Source organism: Henckelia pumila, chromosome 1 (assembly GCF_033568475.1).
Source record: "Henckelia pumila isolate YLH828 chromosome 1, ASM3356847v2, whole genome shotgun sequence".
In the NCBI taxonomy this organism is placed as follows: domain Eukaryota; kingdom Viridiplantae; phylum Streptophyta; class Magnoliopsida; order Lamiales; family Gesneriaceae; genus Henckelia; species Henckelia pumila.
Genome location: NC_133120.1, coordinates 2,351,704 through 2,374,822, shown reverse-complemented (window position 1 = coordinate 2,374,822; position 23,119 = coordinate 2,351,704). Strand labels below are relative to the sequence as shown.

General features: G+C 38.2%; 1 protein-coding gene across 1 annotated transcript; it reads left to right on the top strand.

Annotated features, from left to right (window-relative positions):
- The first annotated feature begins 17,416 nt into the window (after positions 1–17,416).
- LOC140877712 (uncharacterized) lies at positions 17,417–19,132 on the top strand. Its single transcript, XM_073281269.1, has 3 exons — positions 17,417–18,454; positions 18,633–19,001; positions 19,085–19,132. Exons 1-3 carry the CDS (start codon positions 17,417–17,419, stop codon positions 19,130–19,132), a joined length of 1,455 nt encoding a protein of 484 aa, XP_073137370.1.
- The last annotated feature ends 3,987 nt before the right edge of the window (positions 19,133–23,119 follow it).

The following is a 23,119-nucleotide window of genomic DNA, read 5'->3' as shown; positions in this document are numbered from 1 at the left end:
CAGTTTACCTCGATTTCAGTTTACCAGCACTACAACAAATTCATGTTTCAACAAGTTAACAACACCTAAAAGACTATGGTTTTTCAAAAAAATTGTTGTATTTTGACCTTTAACAACGATTTTTACTAAAACTGTTGTTGTTGATCATATTTTAATGGAAAAAAAACAATGATTTTTAAAAAACCGCTGTTTTATATATGTTTTAAAACCGTTGTCTATGAGTGGGTTTTTATGGTCTACGACAATGGTTTTCGAAAATTAGGGTTTTGCATTTGGGGATTTTTTATTAATTCGAATTGTATGATTGATATATGTTTAATTTTTGATTATAGATGTAAGAGTGGGTGCCCAGTGAGCCAACTGTGTGGCTATGGGCTTTGATGACTCTTTGTATAAACAATCTTTTGTTTAATATTATTTACACTTTTATGGCAATGACTTTATATTACTTCATATTGTTATATTATGATATACTATTGTTGTTTTGATAAAGACCTTGAATATACTATAGTGTATGTAAGATGTGGTAGAACATGGAGATGTCTATCATGAAATACATCTTATAGTCACTGTATGTTCTAAAACCGTTCCTAGTCGATTGAGCCGTCCGATAATAAGGATAAGGATCGCTCGAGTTTGAGACTAGCATTTGCGATGCGGAGTACCACATTTCATTGGTAGGGAACATGGAGATGTTCGAAGCATGCAAATGGATATTCATAGGATGAATAATCGAACTACCCTATCCGGACTTTCCAAGTGGTTATCACTTATCGAGTGGATTAAGTCCGCGGTTTTGGTTGTACACCATTTGTAACACCCGGTATTTTTAAATACGTAAATCTGCCTGCATAATTAGGATATTTAATTATTTAAATTTATGATTTATGGGTTAAATAATTATGTGAATTATTTATGCATGATTTAATTTATTTTTAAGCATTTAACCCATAATTAGTGATTTTTATGATTTTTAGTATTTTTATTAATTAATCGCGTAGACGGGACCGTGGACGGACGAGATAACAACTTTTCACCCAAATTATTTTATGAGCCTTTTTAGAGCCTTAAAATATTATTTTGAGTTTTAATATCTCAAAATTTTAAGTATTTAATTTTATTTAATTTTAGGGGTCATTTTTATCCAAAATTAGCCAAAATTATGATTTTTAATTATCTTTAAAACTCCCCTAAATTTTAATTTCGGGATTTTATAAATGTTAATCTAATTTTCTGATTTGAACTTTTATTTAGAATGTTTAAATTTATATTATACTTTCCTAGTATTATTAATTAACCTAAAACCTATTTCCTTAATTATTAAAACCTAAATTTCTACCCAAACCCTCCCCCTTAGCCGATCATTCCACTCTTCAGCCGCCTCCCCCACAGAAAAACCTCACCATCTTCGACCTGGCAAGCTCCAAGGTGACTCCATAGCCATTTTTCTTCGAAGCTTCAAGTTGCTCGTCGTCCCGTCATCCCGGAAGTCGTCTCACGCTCGTTTCTCTTCGTCCTACGGTGAAAGGCATGTTCCTTTCTTAAATTTTTCTCTATATCAGTATGTATATCCGACTGATAAGGTAGGCATCCGAATTGGTTTAAGAAATTTTCAGAAAAAAATGGTTTCTTTATTGATGTAGTGCCTTGTGATTCGATTTTGATGCATATCTCACGTTTTTCCTCTCCATGGTTTGGTTAGACTGACGGCTGGCTTCCCTGGGGTGCGAGTGGGTGGTCTGGGTTCGGTTGGCTCGAGTGGTTCGAGCCAAACGAACCCAGGAGGTCGCCTTGTTCATCATAGACTTCGGCCGAGCACAGCTAGGGTTAGGGGTTCAGAGGCTTCGGGTTCACTGTTCAGTCGTGCATGGGGCTGGGGCTAGGCATGGGTTAGCTCCGCCCGGACGTGGGCTACGTCCGGGCGGCGGCGCTCCGGCCAGGGGCGGCCGGAGCCGGCCGGCAGCAGGCCAAGAGGGCCTGCTGCTCACGGCCGAGAGGCTTAAGGGAGAGGGGTTCGGAATTTGGGTTCTGCAGCGATCCGGGTCGGGTTATGGGACTTGGGTCGGGTCGGTTAGGTAGTGGGTCGGGTCAGTGAGTTCGGGTCCGAGTTTGGTGGGCCGGGCTCGAGTATTTTATTTTTAATGTATTTTACAAAATTATGCGTTTTTGAGTCAAATAAATTGAAATAAAATTATTTGGACTCCCAAATAATTTTATTTGGACTTTTAAAATTTTAATTAAGTTAGTCCATTAATTTTATGGGCTTTTGAGCCCATAAAAGTTATTGGGCCAGTCTTTGGGTTTTTGGGCCCATTGGGCCAGTTTAAGTTGTTATTGGGCTTAGTGTATTTTAATGGGCTTTATTAATTTAATTGAGCTTAGAATAATTATTTGGGCTTAAGGTTTGAAATAATGGGCTTAAGTATGTTAATGGGCCAGATTTAAGTTAATGGGCTTGTGTGTAGGGCCAGCAGTCCAGGACCATCCATGAGAAAATTTTCATGTGTCCTGAATATATATTTAATTATTTATATGCATTTAAGTTATTTTAATATTTATATGTTAGTAAGAAATTAAATTAAATATATATGATGGACACACATTTTATTCAAGTACATGCATTCATGAAATAATATTTTATGCATGATTTAATGTTTAAATTGAGCAATAAAAATATTTTATGTTGGAAGTTGAAGTAGTGTGACAATTTAAGGGGGATTCGTCCCCATATGATTGAAGGGCAGTTTACTGCCAATTTAAGAGGTGATTCGTCACCGGCCACGTACGTAGGTTTCCACGCTGATCAGTATTTAATGTATGATTTAAGGTTACACTACGGATACAACCATGCGATGTTAGAAAATGAATTGCTCAAATATGTTATGTATTATGTTATGTATGTTTATTTAAGTTAAGTATGTTATGTAATTTTTAAGCATGCTCATTCATGTATATGTATGTATTAGTATTATTTGGTTTAAATTATTTTTAAACCCTTGTTATGTTATCATGTTGGGCCTCTAGGCTCACTACACTGGTATGGTGCAGGTGAGTACGTTGAGGATGACATTGTACCCACCGGAGGCGAGGACGTATGAGCATGCATGCAGTGGCCCCGTGACCGTGAAATATTCTGAGTCGCTATGCATGTTTTTGTGTTGACAGCATGATACATATTTTTATTATTTTCAGTGCATGCAAACTTTTATTTACTTATGCAGTATATTTTTAATTAATGTTTGACTCAGATATTTATTATATTTTTAAGAATGCATTTTTATTTAAGTATTTAATTGTTTATTCATTTTAAATATTTTTATTCTGTGCATATATGTATGGGCATATATGTACATATTTTATTTAGTAAGTATAAAAAAAAAAAAAAAAATTTCCGCATATTTATTTATTATAGAGTTAGGGTCGTTTCAGTTGGTATCAAAGCACGGTCCTCGGAGGGGTCCTCACTGCTATGCGAGCTCAGAAATCCACGCTACCGGTCTGTAAGTTTTAAATGTTTATAGCATGATTTAATTTCTAGAATTTAAGTTAGCCTTAATTTTTAAACACTTAGTTATGCAAGGCGATTTACGTAAATAAATATGTGGTGGTGCAGAATGCCTCCCAGACCAGTGAACCGACGTGGGGGACCTCCACCTCCACCTCCACCGCCACCTCAGCAGCACCCCATGACAGCACTGGAGCAGGCCAGTGCCACGATGATGGCGGGTATTACTGCCTTGCTGGAGCAGCAGGCAGCCCGTCCCAGGTTGTCCCACGAGGAGGACGTCGCCGAGAGGTTCCAGAAGAAGGGGCCTAAGGAGTTTCTGGGGACCACCGATCCGTTGGTGGCTGAGGGATGGATTCGATCTTTGGAGTCCATCTTTGACTATATGGGGATCACAGACGCCGACAGGGTGAGCTGTGCTACTTACATGATGCGAGGCGATGCAGCCTCATGGTGGGAAGGTGCAGTACGAGGAGTCCATCTACCTACTCTGACATGGGCTGAGTTCAGGCGTATCTTCTACGCCAAATATTTCACTGAGGACGTGCGCAGTCGCATGATCCGAGAGTTCATGAGTCTCCGTCAGGGGGACAGATCTGTGGTGGAGTACATAAGCCAGTTTGAGAGGGGCTGTCGTTTTGTGCCCATGATTGCTGATAGTCCGCAGGAGAAGCTGCGACAGTTTGTTGAGGGCCTGAAGGCTGAGATCAGGCATGACGTGCGCATGGCAGACGTGTTTACATATGAGTCTGCAGTCAGCAGGGCTTTGCGTTCTGAGGAGGGTCGGAGAGCGATCCAGAGAGAGCAGCAGGGTAAGAGGCAGTTTGTGCAGACAGGGTATCAGCGACCATCTTCGCAGCCACCTGCGAAGAAGCAGTATACAGGGCCGGCTAAGGGCCCGAATCAGCAGCAGAGGCCACAGCAGCAGAGGCCGCAGCAGCAGCAGAGGGGCGGGGCCCCTAATGCCATAGCTCATCCCACTTGCCCGAAGTGCCAGAAGATGCATTCGGGACCTTGCCTATTGGGAGCAGGAGTTTGCTTCCACTGCAGAGAGCCGGGGCATCAGATTGCTAACTGCCCCAGGAAGAAGAACACCGCTGGTAGGGTGTTCGTGATGCAGGCTGAGGAGGTCGATCCTGACACCTCCTTGATCACCGGTACATCCTATCCCTAGTATTTTCATAAATTCTCCTTTGGTTAAAGATTTAGTATTTAATTTGAAATTCTTGTTATTTGGGTCATTTAACTGCATGTTAGAATAGGAAGCATGTTTTACTTGTGATTAGAATTAAGAACTTGTAGTGACTCGTTTGGGAAAAAATTAGAAGTGGTATGAAACTGTTGGGAATTTTCTGCGTGCAGGGAGAATTCTAGTTGGGGGCAACTCCACGTTTGCGTTGCTAGATTCAGGGGCTACGCATTCGTTTATCTCCCTGGAGTTTATCAGACGGGTAGGCATCACACCTGAGAGTAGTGACAGCGGGTATGATGTTACTATGCCGTCAGGGCAGATTATGTCTACCTCGAAGGTTATTCGAGGACTGAAGTTAGAGCTGCAGGGACACTCCATTCGAGCAGATGTAGTAGTCTTGCCTTTGAGTGGTTTTGATCTTATTTTGGGTATGGACTGGTTGACAGTCAATGGAGCTTCGATTGATTTTCGTCGGAGATCAGTGTCAGTGAGACCTACAGGGGGCGACCCGTTCACTTTTTATGCATCTCAGAGCAGTGATATTCCTCAGGTGATATCCTATATTCAGGCGAGGAAGTTGTTGAGACGGGGTTGCCAGGGGTTTCTAGCGAGTATTGTCACGACTTCAGAGCCATCTAGCAGATCATTATCAGAGTTAGAGGTGGTTCGTGACTTTCCGGATGTCTTTCCGGAGGATGTGGCAGGAATTCCACCAGTGAGAGAGGTGGAGTTCAGTATTGACTTAGTGCCAGACACCGTGCCTATCTCTAAGGCACCGTACAGGCTTGCTCCTACCGAGATGAAAGAGTTGAAGGAGCAGATACAGGAGTTGTTAGAGAAAGGCTTCGTTCGACCTAGCTTTTCTCCTTGGGGAGCTCCGGTGTTGTTTGTGAAGAAGAAGGATGGCAGTATGAGACTGTGCATCGATTACCGAGAGCTTAACAGAGTCACAGTGAAGAACAAGTATCCACTGCCGAGGATAGAGGACTTGTTTGACCAGTTGCAGGGAGCTTCAGTGTTCTCCAAGATCGATCTGCGATCTGGTTACCATCAGTTGCGTGTTAGGGATGCAGATGTGTCCAAGACTGCTTTCCGGACACGATATGGGCATTACGAGTTCTTGGTGATGCCATTTGGGTTGACCAATGCTCCAGCGGTTTTCATGGATCTCATGAACCGAGTCTTTCAGCCATATCTGGATCAGTTCATCATAGTCTTTATTGATGATATTTTGATCTATTCTAGGAGCATCGAGGAGCATAGACAGCACCTTCAGACCGCATTGCAGACTTTGAGGGAGCATCGGTTGTATGCCAAGTTCAGCAAGTGCGAGTTTTGGCTTGAGCAGGTGGCATTTCTTGGCCACATTATTTCGAGAGATGGAGTTGCAGTCGATCAGTCTAAGGTGGAGGCAGTGCAGAATTGGAGTATTCCGAAGAATGCTTCAGAGATTCGCAGTTTCTTGGGTTTGGCCGGATACTACAGGAAGTTCATCAAGGGTTTTTCCTCTATTGCAGTACCCTTGACTTCCTTGACCAAGAAGAATGCGAAGTTTATATGGAGTTCAGACTGTCAGAGGAGCTTCGATCAGCTGAAGGAAGCACTCACTACAGCACTAGTGTTAGCGATGACAGTACCACACGAGGAGTTAGTGGTGTACACCGACGCGTCTAAACTGGGTTTAGGCGCAGTGCTTATGCAGTGTGGTAAGGTTATTGCGTATGCGTCGAGGCAGCTAAAGATTCACGAGCAGAATTACCCGACGCATGACTTGGAGTTAGCAGCAGTGGTTTTCGCTTTGAAAATCTGGAGGCACTATCTTTACGGCGAGAAGTGCAAGATTTTCACCGACCACAAGAGCCTCAAGTACTTCTTCACCCAGAAGGAGTTGAACATGAGGCAGCGCAGATGGCTTGAGCTTGTTAAGGACTACGACTGTGACATTAGCTACCATCCGGGTAAGGCTAATGTAGTGGCAGATGCTTTGAGTCGGAAGTCATCAGTGGTAACATGTTTGACTGTGCAGTTACCACTACAGACCGAGATTCAGAGATTTGGTTTGGAGTGCTATCCGAGTGGCCATGCACCGAGCTTGTCAGTGTTGACGGTGCAGCCAGTTTTGAGAAATCGGATTAGAGAGGGACAGTCCACTGATGAGGAGTTACAGCGATGGAGACAGAGAGATGAGGCTAGAGGTAATCTCTTGTATACAGTGGAGGATGGCATCGTTCAGTACCGTGGTAGGATGTGGGTACCGAACGTCGATCAGTTGCGAGCCGAGATTCTAGCAGAGGCTCATGCATCTCCGTACTCCATTCACCCCGGAAGTACGAAGATGTACCGAGACTTACAGTTATTGTATTGGTGGCCCGGGATGAAGAGTGACATCGGGAGAGTGGTGTCAGAGTGCTTGACTTGTCAGCAAGTCAAAGCAGAGCATCAGCGTCCAGCGGGACTTCTTAGACCTCTTCCTATTCCGGAATGGAAATGGGAGAATATTACGATGGACTTTGTGGTTGGCTTACCGAGGAGTGCCAGAGGTTGCACAGCGATTTGGGTGATTGTGGATAGACTCACCAAGTCAGCACATTTCTTGCCGGTGAGGACTAACTATACTTTGACGCAGTATGCAGAGCTTTACATTAGAGAGATTGTTAGACTGCATGGCATACCAGTGTCTATTGTGTCAGACAGAGATCCGAGATTCACATCTGCATTTTGGAAGAGTCTGCACACGGCTATGGGGACTAGACTTTTGTTCAGTACAGCATTTCATCCCCAGACAGATGGGCAGTCCGAGAGAGTGATCCAGGTTCTCGAGGATCTTCTGAGAGCTTGTGTCATCGATTTTCGAGGATCTTGGGAGACTAGACTGCCATTAGTGGAGTTTACCTATAACAACAGTTTTCAGTCGTCTATAGGTATGGCTCCTTATGCAGCACTTTATGGGAGGAGATGCAGATCTCCGGTGCATTGGGATGAGGTTGGTGAGAGGATTTTGTTGGGTCCAGAGATTGTGCAGCAGACAGCTGACATCGTGACGCAGATTCGAGAGAGGATGAGGACTGCGCAGAGTCGGCAGAAGAGTTATGCAGATGCCAGACGACGCGATTTGGAGTTCGCTGTAGGTGATCACGTATTCTTGAAGGTGTCACCTATGAAAGGAATAGCGCGTTTTGGGCGGAGAGGCAAGCTGAATCCGAGATATATAGGGCCATTCGAGATCTTGGAGCGAGTTGGCACGTTGGCCTATCGTTTAGCTCTACCTCCAGGGCTAGCGGCAGTGCACAACGTTTTCCATGTATCCATGCTTCGGAGATATGTCTCCAATCCGTCGCATGTGTTGGATTTTGAGCCCTTACAGTTGCCGCCAGATCTTGTTTACGAGGAGAGACCAGTGCGGATTTTGGCTAGAGAGGAGCGGAGACTTAGGACGCGGGTCATACCGATGGTCAGAGTCCAGTGGCTGAATCACTCAGAGGAGGAAGCTACTTGGGAGACCGAGGCAGACATGAGGACTCGCTACCCGGAGTTGTTCGGGTAAGTACTTTAATTTCGAGGACGAAATTCAATTTAAGGGGGGGAGAATTGTAACACCCGGTATTTTTAAATACGTAAATCTGCCTGCATAATTAGGATATTTAATTATTTAAATTTATGATTTATGGGTTAAATAATTATGTGAATTATTTATGCATGATTTAATTTATTTTTAAGCATTTAACCCATAATTAGTGATTTTTATGATTTTTAGTATTTTTATTAATTAATCGCGTAGACGGGACCGTGGACGGACGAGATAACAACTTTTCACCCAAATTATTTTATGAGCCTTTTTAGAGCCTTAAAATATTATTTTGAGTTTTAATATCTCAAAATTTTAAGTATTTAATTTTATTTAATTTTAGGGGTCATTTTTATCCAAAATTAGCCAAAATTATGATTTTTAATTATCTTTAAAACTCCCCTAAATTTTAATTTCGGGATTTTATAAATGTTAATCTAATTTTCTGATTTGAACTTTTATTTAGAATGTTTAAATTTATATTATACTTTCCTAGTATTATTAATTAACCTAAAACCTATTTCCTTAATTATTAAAACCTAAATTTCTACCCAAACCCTCCCCCTTAGCCGATCATTCCACTCTTCAGCCGCCTCCCCCACAGAAAAACCTCACCATCTTCGACCTGGCAAGCTCCAAGGTGACTCCATAGCCATTTTTCTTCGAAGCTTCAAGTTGCTCGTCGTCCCGTCATCCCGGAAGTCGTCTCACGCTCGTTTCTCTTCGTCCTACGGTGAAAGGCATGTTCCTTTCTTAAATTTTTCTCTATATCAGTATGTATATCCGACTGATAAGGTAGGCATCCGAATTGGTTTAAGAAATTTTCAGAAAAAAATGGTTTCTTTATTGATGTAGTGCCTTGTGATTCGATTTTGATGCATATCTCACGTTTTTCCTCTCCATGGTTTGGTTAGACTGACGGCTGGCTTCCCTGGGGTGCGAGTGGGTGGTCTGGGTTCGGTTGGCTCGAGTGGTTCGAGCCAAACGAACCCAGGAGGTCGCCTTGTTCATCATAGACTTCGGCCGAGCACAGCTAGGGTTAGGGGTTCAGAGGCTTCGGGTTCACTGTTCAGTCGTGCATGGGGCTGGGGCTAGGCATGGGTTAGCTCCGCCCGGACGTGGGCTACGTCCGGGCGGCGGCGCTCCGGCCAGGGGCGGCCGGAGCCGGCCGGCAGCAGGCCAAGAGGGCCTGCTGCTCACGGCCGAGAGGCTTAAGGGAGAGGGGTTCGGGAATTTGGGTTCTGCAGCGATCCGGGTCGGGTTATGGGACTTGGGTCGGGTCGGTTAGGTAGTGGGTCGGGTCAGTGAGTTCGGGTCCGAGTTTGGTGGGCCGGGCTCGAGTATTTTATTTTTAATGTATTTTACAAAATTATGCGTTTTTGAGTCAAATAAATTGAAATAAAATTATTTGGACTCCCAAATAATTTTATTTGGACTTTTAAAATTTTAATTAAGTTAGTCCATTAATTTTATGGGCTTTTGAGCCCATAAAAGTTATTGGGCCAGTCTTTGGGTTTTTGGGCCCATTGGGCCAGTTTAAGTTGTTATTGGGCTTAGTGTATTTTAATGGGCTTTATTAATTTAATTGAGCTTAGAATAATTATTTGGGCTTAAGGTTTGAAATAATGGGCTTAAGTATGTTAATGGGCCAGATTTAAGTTAATGGGCTTGTGTGTAGGGCCAGCAGTCCAGGACCATCCATGAGAAAATTTTCATGTGTCCTGAATATATATTTAATTATTTATATGCATTTAAGTTATTTTAATATTTATATGTTAGTAAGAAATTAAATTAAATATATATGATGGACACACATTTTATTCAAGTACATGCATTCATGAAATAATATTTTATGCATGATTTAATGTTTAAATTGAGCAATAAAAATATTTTATGTTGGAAGTTGAAGTAGTGTGACAATTTAAGGGGGATTCGTCCCCATATGATTGAAGGGCAGTTTACTGCCAATTTAAGAGGTGATTCGTCACCGGCCACGTACGTAGGTTTCCACGCTGATCAGTATTTAATGTATGATTTAAGGTTACACTACGGATACAACCATGCGATGTTAGAAAATGAATTGCTCAAATATGTTATGTATTATGTTATGTATGTTTATTTAAGTTAAGTATGTTATGTAATTTTTAAGCATGCTCATTCATGTATATGTATGTATTAGTATTATTTGGTTTAAATTATTTTTAAACCCTTGTTATGTTATCATGTTGGGCCTCTAGGCTCACTACACTGGTATGGTGCAGGTGAGTACGTTGAGGATGACATTGTACCCACCGGAGGCGAGGACGTATGAGCATGCATGCAGTGGCCCCGTGACCGTGAAATATTCTGAGTCGCTATGCATGTTTTTGTGTTGACAGCATGATACATATTTTTATTATTTTCAGTGCATGCAAACTTTTATTTACTTATGCAGTATATTTTTAATTAATGTTTGACTCAGATATTTATTATATTTTTAAGAATGCATTTTTATTTAAGTATTTAATTGTTTATTCATTTTAAATATTTTTATTCTGTGCATATATGTATGGGCATATATGTACATATTTTATTTAGTAAGTATAAAAAAAAAAAAAAAAATTTCCGCATATTTATTTATTATAGAGTTAGGGTCGTTTCACCATTAGTCCTTACGACTTGAAACATCATGGAGACTCTATATGCTAGTACTGTGCTTTGACTCGTTTACCGACTCTGAGGGGGTCATCAGGTGTCGAGATTGGGTACAGTTACGACACATATAGGAGTCAATGCATTGTTGTCAAGGATTCACCACATACTTGCGAGTGTGGATATCCTATGCGATCTGAGGAGATATTAGTGTGACAAATCTCTGGCCAGAGTACTTGATGTGATTTAAGAAATGGTTTCTTAGTAGCACATGCGATGTCACTAATTTGATCTTCAAGATGCATTGCATAGTTATCGAATCTTGAGCGACTCTCGATATACCAATGGTTGTTGATTCGATCGGGATATTTGGATAAAGGGACCGTACTGTACGCTAACCAAAATCTACTGGTTCTTGTAGGCACTATCAGTGATACCTAGGGAATCATGGGGCGATGTTGCTAGGCGCTTTACCATGATTCGTTGGGCAAGTCGGAAAGTGTTGTTCCGAGTCACAAGGAGTTGTGAGCCCACGGCTAGCTGTATCCCTGAACCATTGAGGGTCACACAGTGTAATGGAGTTTTAATCCCCGTTGAGATAGTTAAATTTAAAGAGTTAAATTTAATGAACTAAGGAGTTGGACTTCTTAAATAAGAGAAAGGGAGTAGGATTTCCTAAAATGACATAGGGATGGACATTTTTGGAAACCACTGAATTCGGATTCAGGAAAATTTATTTTGACTTTAAAACGTGCAGAAATGGTTTCTGTGCACATTGGTGAAATCGTTTCATCAATCGGAGTCACGATGAATTTTATATTAATTTCTGAACGAGTGGGCTTTGCTTGTCGGGCCCCAGCTTATGACTAATGGGCCCTAAGGTGTTAGTGGCCTGCATTATAAATAAGTTGTTTCAGTACAGAAATTACACACAATAGGTCATAATTTTTGAGACAGGATTTTCGAAACCCTAGCCCCTCTCAAAAACGTTTTCGGCCGCCCCCCTTGCTCTGTCACAGAGAAATTCCGGTCTGTGATTTTGAATCGCAGTAAGGAATAACGAATCAAATTCGTGTATTCTCTTCGCAGAAAACTTCTGATAGATTTTCTAGTGCAATCTATCAGAGGGATTAAACCTCTGTTCGTGGACCTGATTGAAGGCGTTCATCGGTTCCAGGGAGAGACAACAAGAGCAGAATTGTTCTGTTGGTGTCCATTAATCTCGTTGCGAGATTTGAGGTAAAATTTATTTAATTGTTATTTAAATTTTACACACACGTAATTCAATCGATGAACGGTTGATACCCATACCATGGAAACGTTCCATGAAAAAAAAAAAATTTTAAACTTCCGCTGCACCGGGTATCAATCGTAATTGGTCTGGGAACTCGCCAGTTTTCCAACAATAGATGCTATATTTTTTAATAAAGGATATTACAACTAATTAAAATTGTTGAAGGATCACACACTCTTCTAGAAATGTACGACTCACTCGACATTCATGTGGGACAATCAAGCACATTCTGGGTGACGATAAATGGCGCCATCGATCCCACAGATTATTTCATTGTCGCCTCCACCCATTTTGTGAGCCCGATACTCACTGCGACTGCAATACTTCATCTTCAAGGCTCCAGAACTGCAGCTTCTAGGACATTACTTGTTGCTTCGATTTGCCAATTTCACTGGTCGATGAAACAAGCCAGCCATCTGGTATGATCACCAAACCCAGAAACCCCATTGAAGCTCGCCGATTACTACAATATATATCATTGGTGTTTTCACCTCAAATTCAACCAAAGACAGCCCTCCCGCTAGTCCTGCAGTTGTGGGAACCTATGTTCTAAACTTTAATTACTCTGCACGATTTTGTGGAAATAGTGTTTCAGAACAATGAAATCTTCTATTCAGACTTGGCATCTTGATGGTTCCAGTTTCTGGACTGTTGGGTAAGCGTAGGCATCAGCCCAGAATGTGAATTCCGTTTCAGACATTGCAAGTTATGACAAAGTATGACACTTAGATGTTTCCCAAAAAAAGTTTTTTGATTAAATCTGCTAGCTTCTTTCCTGGGATTATAGCACTTTAATCGTTATTGAGAGATGGATGTTTGTTTTGATAGGCACTGAACAAGTTTTTCGACAATTTTTTAGTGGTAAATTTGAGTGCTTTCTTTTTTTGTATTCATTTTGTGTCTATTTCAAAAAACATTACTAAATAGGATCAATGATTTTGTTTTCTTGATTTAGGCATTCCTTAAACATGTTGATTTTAGCATGTTCAATGTGTTGTGATTGCAAGTCCCGGTTGTACCAAGGTAGCTTTTCTCCTATCAATAAGAATATTAAAGTGTTGTTATTCCAATTTTCTCTATGATTTTTTTGTCTTTTACTTTATCATTCTGAAATTTATTTATTTCATTATAATGATAGAATAATGGTTCTGGATAAATTCCATGCACGTTCAGGATCAATTTCATTGACAATTGATGTCGGAGGCGGAGTGTAGAGTCCCAAAACTAAAAAACGCCACTAACATACATACTTTAAACTTCTAGGAAAATTTGAAGAAATAAAATATTTATTAAAAGAGAAAAAAATGTGCACCAATGATTTATTTATATAATTTTCGAAATCATTGTCAACCAAAACCAACATTTAAAATAAGTGAAACTTTTTTTCCTTCCAAATAACATAAAACATGCACAGTAAAATATTTCTCTCGACAACGTGCCCATGATATTCTGTTCGACTGACCGTTTGCTCTTCTTCAAGTTCGACTCCATACTCGTCAATATAATCATCTAGAGCATCAATATCTGCATTATTCAAGTATAGTAAGTCTAAAGACTTAACAAAAATATGCATAAAAAACTCGTATATAAAACTTGAAACTTAATGCAGTGGCATAACATGAATGTGCCATAAAAGCTTGTCATTTAAGGGTGATGAGATATATGCATTTGTGGCAACCATCGTTATGAGCACGTCGTTGGTTTCCCATGATCACGGATTCATTGTACAACTATAACTACAAGAAATTTGACTTTTCGCAGCGTTGCATTAACAGCGCAGAATAAAAACACGCTGTTAATATTATTATTTGTAGCATACTTATAAAAGTGTGCTGTTGATGTTATTAAATTGTATACATACGGCAGCTTATATTAATTACACGCTGCCAATAATTTTAAGTTAATATATAGAGTAGCTTACATTAATTGCATGCTGCCAATAGATTTAGATTATTTTCTGCAGCGTAAAAAAACAAGCTTTTAAAAATCTACCCAAATCTCGTTAGATTTAGATTATTGTCTACAGCGTGAAAAGCAAGCTATTAAAACCTACCCAAATTTCATTCACTCTATTCACAACTCGGCGCCTTATTTTTTCGGATTCCCTCTTCTAATTATTTTCTTTCCCTCTAAACAATATCACCACTTTGCGCCTCACTCGATCTGTCCCAGAATCGAAATTCTCTTGCGCCTCAATCAGTCTTTGCCTAAATCTGAAGTCGCGATAGAAGAAGAACCCCAAGTCCAAGAATCCGCTGAATGCCCAAATTTGCAGCCGTAAGTGATCGCTCCTCTGTCACTGTGAGTTTTGCCTTTGCCCCTTTCAATCGTTTGTGAGTTTTTTTTTTCTCTTTTTCTGCAAATCGGTTGTCAAATCGGGTGTGAGTTCCTGTTGATTGGTTGTAGTATGTTGTGGTCTCTTTCGATAACCGTCAATGAGTTTTATCACTAGTGTTCAAGTTTTGGTGTAAATTTCAGTTTGTGATAGTCGGATATGTGATAGATTTCACTGGTTCATAGTGATATATGTTGTTCATGCGTAGTGTTCATGGATCGATGAGATACTGGTATAAGAATATTATTTTTATGTTATATTCAATTTTTTGGTTTTAATTTGACCGTGTGAGACTTGTAAGTTTATGGTGCATGCCAATTAATCTGTTTCTAATTGTTTAACTCAAACTAGAAAAAGTACTTAATTCATTAATTACTACGAGATTCACACAATTTTTTAAATGATTCAAAGCTAGAAGTGTTGTGTCCAGCTTTGAGAATGACGTGTTACTCGACACAAACTTCAGCTTTCTGTACATGAAGTATGATTTAGAATCTTATGAAAAGCCATATGATGGTCATCTATCCTGCACAATGTGACTGTTGTTGCATTGCTGACAGAAGCAGCATTTCTGTCTTGTTGGCCCTCCAAAAACAGAAAATGGTTTAGTTATGTCTAACTCTACATATGAAGAAGTTTATCTTTAAAACATTGATATTGGGCATGACATGATGTATGCCAAAGATATTTTGTATTAGCTATCTAAAGAAGTTTTGGTCTAAACAGTTTCAAAAAATTGTTAGTTTACCATTGCAGCATTCAATTGCGCTTTGCCATAATCCTAGGGAGTTTTTTAATCTATTACATAGTGTTACAAATGCAAACTTCAGTTTTATCTATTTGGAAAAATTCGTCTTTATAAACCTGTGGTTTTTAATTTTCCATCCCAGAGTATGAGGGCGATTATGAATATTCATTTGTTGTGAACTTACCATGAAACAGAAATCTATACTTTGGGGTAGATCAAATCTGTGCAGCAGCTTTTGTTATCCTTTTAACACTTAGATATGATTAATCGCATGTGTCTCCTTGCTGAATACTTCATATGTATCCAATCTAGATTTTTTTTTCTAGTTGAGTAAATGTTTACTGTAATTGGAAATTTGAAAAAGATGTCCGGTATTGGTTTGTATAATGGATGGTAAAATAATCAAAATTTCTGACTTTCTCTGCTAGCTTCTGCTTTTAGTGTGACTTTAATTGCAAGATTCATTAGCTTACATATAGATGATTGGATAAACATCAGAGTGTGTTTCTTCTTATGGAAAGTTCTATGATGAAGTAACCATGATTAAAAACTCAAAACTTTCGTAATTAATTAAGATGTTGAAGGAAAAAAAATTTAATTTGCAATTCTTTTCCTTGTTCAACCAGCTAAGGTCAGAAGTCAAAGCTCACAACATTGACCCGATCTTTTTCAAAAGTATGACATTATATTATATACAGATGAGGAATATTATTTATACATTAATATATATATATATATATATATATTAATTTGATAATTTATTGGGTGCAGGGGCTTGAGGATTCCTAGGGATTTTACAACATATCAGCTGAGGACCTTCTATTCGAAATGTTCCTTGGTGATAAATAAGTGCTATTGCATAGTTCTGAGTGTACATGTCACTTGTGCGAATACATGCTAGCTTTTTTCGTGAGTAAATGCATGATTTAGTATATTCAGTTTTAATTTTATAGTGTCGTGTTATTTCCTGATTTTTTTTGCCTTAAACATTTAGTTGCAAATGCGATGTTCAGTCCTGCTTTGTAAATCTAAGGCTCTTGCTAAATCTGGTCATTATTCATTCAGTAGTCGTGTGTTCTGTTTTTTTTATATATAGAGAGATAAATCATTGTGTCACTTAAGTGTTTCTTCCCCTATTTTTTTTACTATACTTTTTGCTTGCTTTTTGTGTAGTTATTTGATATTGTTCAAATAATTTTTAAGTGAAAATTTATGGAGAGATTTAAATAATATAATTGCTTATATTTAAGTCGAATTCATTGGTAAACACTCTGCATTCTATGTTGCTCATGAGACTCAAATGGATTATTTTATGAAAAACTTTTAGAGTTATGAAACTATTTTCCTAAAAAATTGTTGCCTTTAATTTTTTTACTTCCTACACTTTTTTAACAAGTAAAACTTTGAACCGAACCACTCAATAGTCAAATTTCTTAACCATATAATATAGTGAAATCTTTCAAATTTTTTATAAATAATAATATTTTAGTGTATTGATTCAAAACTTTACACAGTGAGAATTAGGTAATTTGAATTGTTTTCAAATCTTTATTTGATTATTTATTATTTAGTTGTCCATATTTAGTCATCATCTCCGGGTTTGGGTCATTACGAAATGGATAAGGAATGGATGAATCTACCTTCAAGGCTTGTACCAGAGTATGAAGAAGGAGTTAAAAAATTTATTGCACAAGCTAGGATCTATGCCAAAACACGTGAAGTTATCTTATGTCCTTGCAAGAAATGTAAAAATAAGAAGTATTTGAAATTTGACCAAGTGTATGATCATTTAATCATTAAGGGGATCGATCCTTCTTACACTACATGGGTCTTTCATGGTGAAATATATAACTCACAACTTCAAGGTGAAGGTAGTTCAAATGGAGTTCAAGTAGAAGAAGATAAAACTAGAGATGCATATAACTTATTCAGAGATTCCTTCGTGCCGAATGAAGATGTTGGACACACTATGGCTGAGGCAGGAGATTATGAGTTTCATGATTTATTAGAAGATGCAGAAACTCCTCTTTTCCCTGGTTGTACAACTTATACAAAGTTGTCAGCAATTGTCTCACTATACAATTACAAGTCTACTAATGGCCATACTGACCAGAGTTTCAATGAGCTCCTTTAGATCTTAGGTGACATGCTTCCAGAGAAACACACGCTTCCAGACTCTGTTTACTCAACAAGAAAGTTTTTAAAACCATTTGTTCTAGGATATGAGAAAATTCATGCTTGTCCAAACGATTGTTGTTTATTCAGAAATGAGCTTAAAGATTTGGACTCATGTCCAAAGTGTGGTTCCTCTAGATGGAAGGCGGACAAAGTCACCGCCAAAATTCATAAAGGAGTTCCTGAAAAAGTGCTACGATATTTTCCAGTGATACCAAGATTGAAAAGGATGTTTAAATTAAAAGAAATGGCTGAAGACTTGATTTGGCACGCTGACCACAAAAGTCAAGATCATATGATGCGACATCCAGTTGATTCAGTAGCTTGGGATACAATAAATCATAAGTGGCCAGATTTTGCATCGGATCCTAGAAATCTCCGGCTTGGTCTTGCGACAGATGGATTCAATCCTTTTGGTGACCTTAGTTCTAGATATAGTTGTTGGCCGGTTATTTTGGTAAATTACAACCTTCCTCCATTGGCGTGCATGGCGAAGGAAAATCTTATGTTGACATTACTGATTCCTGGCCCAAAGCAACCAGGAAATGATATAGATGTATACCTAGAGCCCCTTGTGGAAGATTTGAAGAAGTTGTGGGACACGGGTGTGGAGGCATATGATGCATTTAGCAAGTCAATGTTCAACTTGAAGGCTATTTTGATGTGGACAATCAATGATTTTCCAGCTTATGGAAATCTATCAGGATGTACCACAAAAGGCAGATTTGCTTGCCCAATATGTGGTGAAGATGTATGCTCTATGTGGCTTAAGTACAGTAAAAAGTTTGCATATATGGGTCATAGGAGATATCTTGCTCATGGTCATCCATTTCGTCAGAAAAAAAAGTGGTTTAACGGAAAAAAAGAGAGTAAAGGAAAACCTGAACTTTTGAATGGGTTGGAAATTCTGACGGCAGTAAAAGACATTGAAAATGATTGGGGGAAAAAGCAGAAAAGAAAGACAATTAATGATACAAGGAAAAGGAAGAAGCTAGATAGCTCAGAGAAGGTACAGAAACCAGTTCAAATGTGGAAGAAAAAATCAATCTTTTTCGATTTGCCATATTGAAGCGTAAGTTATTTTGCACCATCTTCATTATATTACATTTATAAATATGTTATTTCTTTTCATGAATTGTTCTTAATCTTGAACTAAGAGGATGAAATGTGTTTATGGTTACTTGCAGGGGCTGATGCTACGTCATAACTTAGATGTCATGCATGTTGAAAAGAACGTCTGCGAGAATATCATAGGAACATTGTTAAACGTGAAGAATAAATCAAAAGATGGTATTAATGCTCGCAAAGACTTGATGGACTTACAAATTAGAAAAGAATTACATCCTCAAGAAAAAGGAGAAAATACATATCACTTGCCTGCTGCACCGTACACATTGTCAAAAAAAGAGATGGATGTATTTTGCTCGAGGCTGAAGAAAATAAAGTTACCAGATGGATACAGTTCAAATATTGGTAATTGTGTTTCTTTAGCAGACCATAAGCTTATTGGGCTGAAATCTCATGATTGTCATGTTCTAATGCAACAATTGCTATCTGTAGCATTAAGAAATCTTTTACCAAAAGGTCCACGTAATGCTCTACTTATGCTGAGTGCATTTTACAATGAATTATGTCAAAGAGTGTTAGACAGGAACCTTTTAGAGCAACTCGAGGAGAGTATTGCTGAAACTCTATGCATGTTGGAAAGGTACTTTCCACCAGCTTTCTTTACCATATCGGTTCATTTGACAATTCATTTAGCAAGAGAGGCTCGCTTGTGTGGGCCAGTTCACTTCCGTTGGATGTATCCATTTGAAAGGTAATAAAAATAAATATTAATTTATCTTTTTGACAAACTTTATATTATGAAACAAATTAGATTTTTCTATCAGTACTTGTTTAATGGTAATTTTTTTGTGATTTAGATTTATGAAAACACTTAAAGGGTATGTGAAGAACCGAGCAAGGCCAGAGGGTTGCATAGCTGAGTGTTACCTCGCAGATGAACGAATGCGATTTTGTAGTGCTTATATAAAAAAAAGCTGCTAGTATTGGTGTCCGTTATAATCGGAATGAGGATTTGGAAAATGGATTAGTCGAAGGTCGCCCAATTTCTCAGGGAAAAGAAAAGATTTTAGAAGAAAATGTGTTGCAAGTTGCACATCGATATGTGTTGTTTAATACTGCAGAAGTTGAATCTTACTTACAGTGAGTATAGTTAATTTCATACTCTATTACACTTGATATATTACATAATTTGTATATTCTAACATCTCTTTTTAAAATATTTAAATTAAATAGGATGCACATTGAGGAGCTTAAACAAACAGATCATCGTCTTGTAAACAATGAAACTTTGTTACAGAAGCAGTATATGGAAACATTTGCTCACTGGTTATCAAAACATGTTTGTGGTAACTCCTCAGGCCGAATTCAATGGCTAGCCAATGGTCCAAGAAAGCATGTTACATCTTATACAGGTTATATTATAAATGGACATCGGTTCCACACAATTGATATTGAAAGGTCGACACAAGACAGTGGTGTTTCAATTGTAGCCGACACTATTTGTCAATCTGGTGGTAATGATTCTTCGCACACAGTAGGAAGACTATCCTACTATGGGGTTATAAGAGATATTATTTTACTGGACTACTATTCTTTTCAAGTGCCTGTTTTTAGGTGTGATTGGGCCAATCCCAGCACTGGTATAAAAATGGAGGATGGTTTTACATTGGTCAACTTACACCAAGGAATAAGAACTTTTGAAAGTGATCCTTTCATTCTAGCATCACAAGCAAAGCAAGTATTCTATTCTAGGGACAATGATGAATCAAATTGGTATGTGTTGTTAAAAGCACCGCCTCGAGGTACTATTATGGATGTGTTGGAAGAGGATGCATATACGTCATCAACACCTCTTGATGTGTCTCAACTTGAGATTAACATTACTGAGAAAGAACCTTACTCAAGGAATGAGTGTGAGGGAATTGATGTGACTGAGACATGATTGGGATTTTTAGTTTTAGAAATTTTATTTAATTATTTGGATTGATAAATGTTCTTCTCAAGTTTGTTTTTTGCAATATATTTTTTTGCATGTTTTATTTTCAGCGATGTTTCTTGTCATATTACATGTTTGATCAGGTCTTTACATAGCATTCAAAAGATGAGCAAAATTGGGAAAAAACGCAACAAAGCATCTGTAGATCAAATTCAGGTGACATTGTATTTTATTTTAAATCTTTGTTTATTTTAATAAATTAAACTTGCATATTTCAACATCTTCTTTTGCTATTTTACAGGAAAATATAGCTGATAGTTTATCAAAAAGGAACTCGGACACTCCGCCTAATTTATCACATGATTTAAATGGTAAAGAACCAGTTGAGGAAACAATAAAGAAAAAGGGACGAGGTCCATCAAAGTTGAAAGTGGGTATTGGCCAACAGAAATGCAAAGAGCTAGAGCGTAATGAGTTCGGAGAACCGGTTGGAGATAATTCAGTTAAGTACGCTTCTTTTCTAGGTTGCATGATAAAAGAATTTGTGCCTTACACATTAGATGGATGGAATAATATAGAAGAAGAAGTGAAGGAAAAGATGTGGAGTTGTCTTCAGGTAATATCTTCAATAAATGAATTTTTCACTTTTAATTCTATAAGAAAATCTAGACATATTTTCTTTACTTTTTTTTTATGTACAGATGCATTTTAAAGTTGAGGATTGGGAAAAAAAAGTAGTATTTCAAAAGTTAGCCAAATTGTTGCGTGATAGAAAGTCTAAGCTTCAAATACTTGTACGAGAGGTTGATGCAGGTCGAGGGGCTTCAAGAGATCTCAGTATTTTGAAGCCTGAATATATGGACCAAAATCAATGGGAAATATTTATAAAGAAGACACTGTAACCTACCTTTCAAGTAAGCATTTATTTTTTATAAAAAGAACTAGAAGAATTTTCTTGTTTTTTTTTTTTGGATTCTTGCTACTGCTAGAATTTCTGATGTATAAACTACAACTTGATGGTCTTCTACACATTTGATGTATTCAACCCAAATATTTGAGAATAAGTCTTATATGGTGATGATGATGGGCATGCTGGTATTTGTGATCAGAAGCTCTTTAATTATCCTTGTTGCTCATCATTTTTTTTATTGAATCATGCATATTCAGTTTTGTGCATTTTTTTATATAGGATTTGATGTGTGATAATAATTTACTACATTTGTGATAGAATTCTCTTTCTTTGTAAATGGACTTTTGTTAAATGATATGAAGTAGCTGCTGGAAAATATTACCTAAAGCTGCTGGAACAGGGGCAGATCTCTGTATTGTGAGTTATGACTTCGAAGGCCAAACGCCTCACTTTGGCTAGGGTATGCATTGAGGTTGATTTACTGGAATCTCTTCATCACAAAATATTTATTGGAATAGGCCAAAATGTTGTAGAGCAACGTGTTATATATGAAACTCTTCCAAAATACTGTCAAGAGTGCTGTCATGTTTGGCATGATGCTGATTCTTGCTATGAGAATGGTAAGAATCCGAAGCCTACACCAAAAACTTTGCCGAAATATTTACGAACTGTTATAAGTAATACACGTGCTCAAGGTGCTACCTCAAAAATTCCTAAAAAGCAGGATTTTCCTCGTCTGGAATGGGTTAAAATTGGGACAAGGAAGGGAAAAGAAAAGGTGGATGAGGGTGTGATGGTGATGCGAAGCCCTGAGAAGGGATAGTTGTGTTCTAACAGTTTTGATCCTTTTTTGGCTGATCTTGATGTTGAGGATATTGTCAAGGAGTCTGTTCTTGCTATTAATCTTGTTGTTGATAATTTGGCAAATGACTCTGTCCTTGCAAGGGATGTATTTATGCCTAATATCTGTCTAAGGAGGAAAACTTATGATGGTTTATGGAATGGTCAGTGGGTCGATGGTGTATTTGGGGAACATGGGTTGGATAATAAAGAAGAAACCTCTGCGTTGTGGGATAGTGAGCTGCCAAATCAGGAGGTGAGTACTTCTGGATTTCGGGATGACAATAATGAGGTTGTGAAGGAGAGTGCAGAAACTGTTGCGGAAGATCATGGTGATGCTGCTGCAGCGTCTCATGAGAAAGGTCATATGATGAGTTATGACTGAATTTGAGCTGCTGGAAAATATTTTCTTGTGTTTGTTGTTGTTTTGGTGGAGAAATTATTATCTGATATGGACTTTAAATAAATTTGGTATGTACCTCCATTTAACTACTTTCTGCATTATTTGCATTTTTCATTGAGAAGCATCTACCTTCTTTGTGCAGTGTCTTATCTTTTGTTTCAGAACTTATTTCTTTGTCTAGCTTCATATACTATGCAATTTTCAGATTTCAATTTAATTGTATGTTTTTCTAATCTTTATATTAATGTCTTGGTTTCTTTGTTTGTTAAATATCAGGAAAGAGTGCCAAATTTAGAGCAATGAGAGTAAAAAAAGATCACATTCACACAATGAGCCGAAGAGGTTATGCTCGTCTGGCTCACATCATGGTAAATATTATTTAATTTTATTATGTAATTAATGATAAATATTTTGAATTTTGTGTATGATGATTATATATATATATTTCTATATTTAAGGAAAAAGAAAGTTCAACAGATACAAAAATTACAAGATCTCGAGTATGGATTGAAGGTCA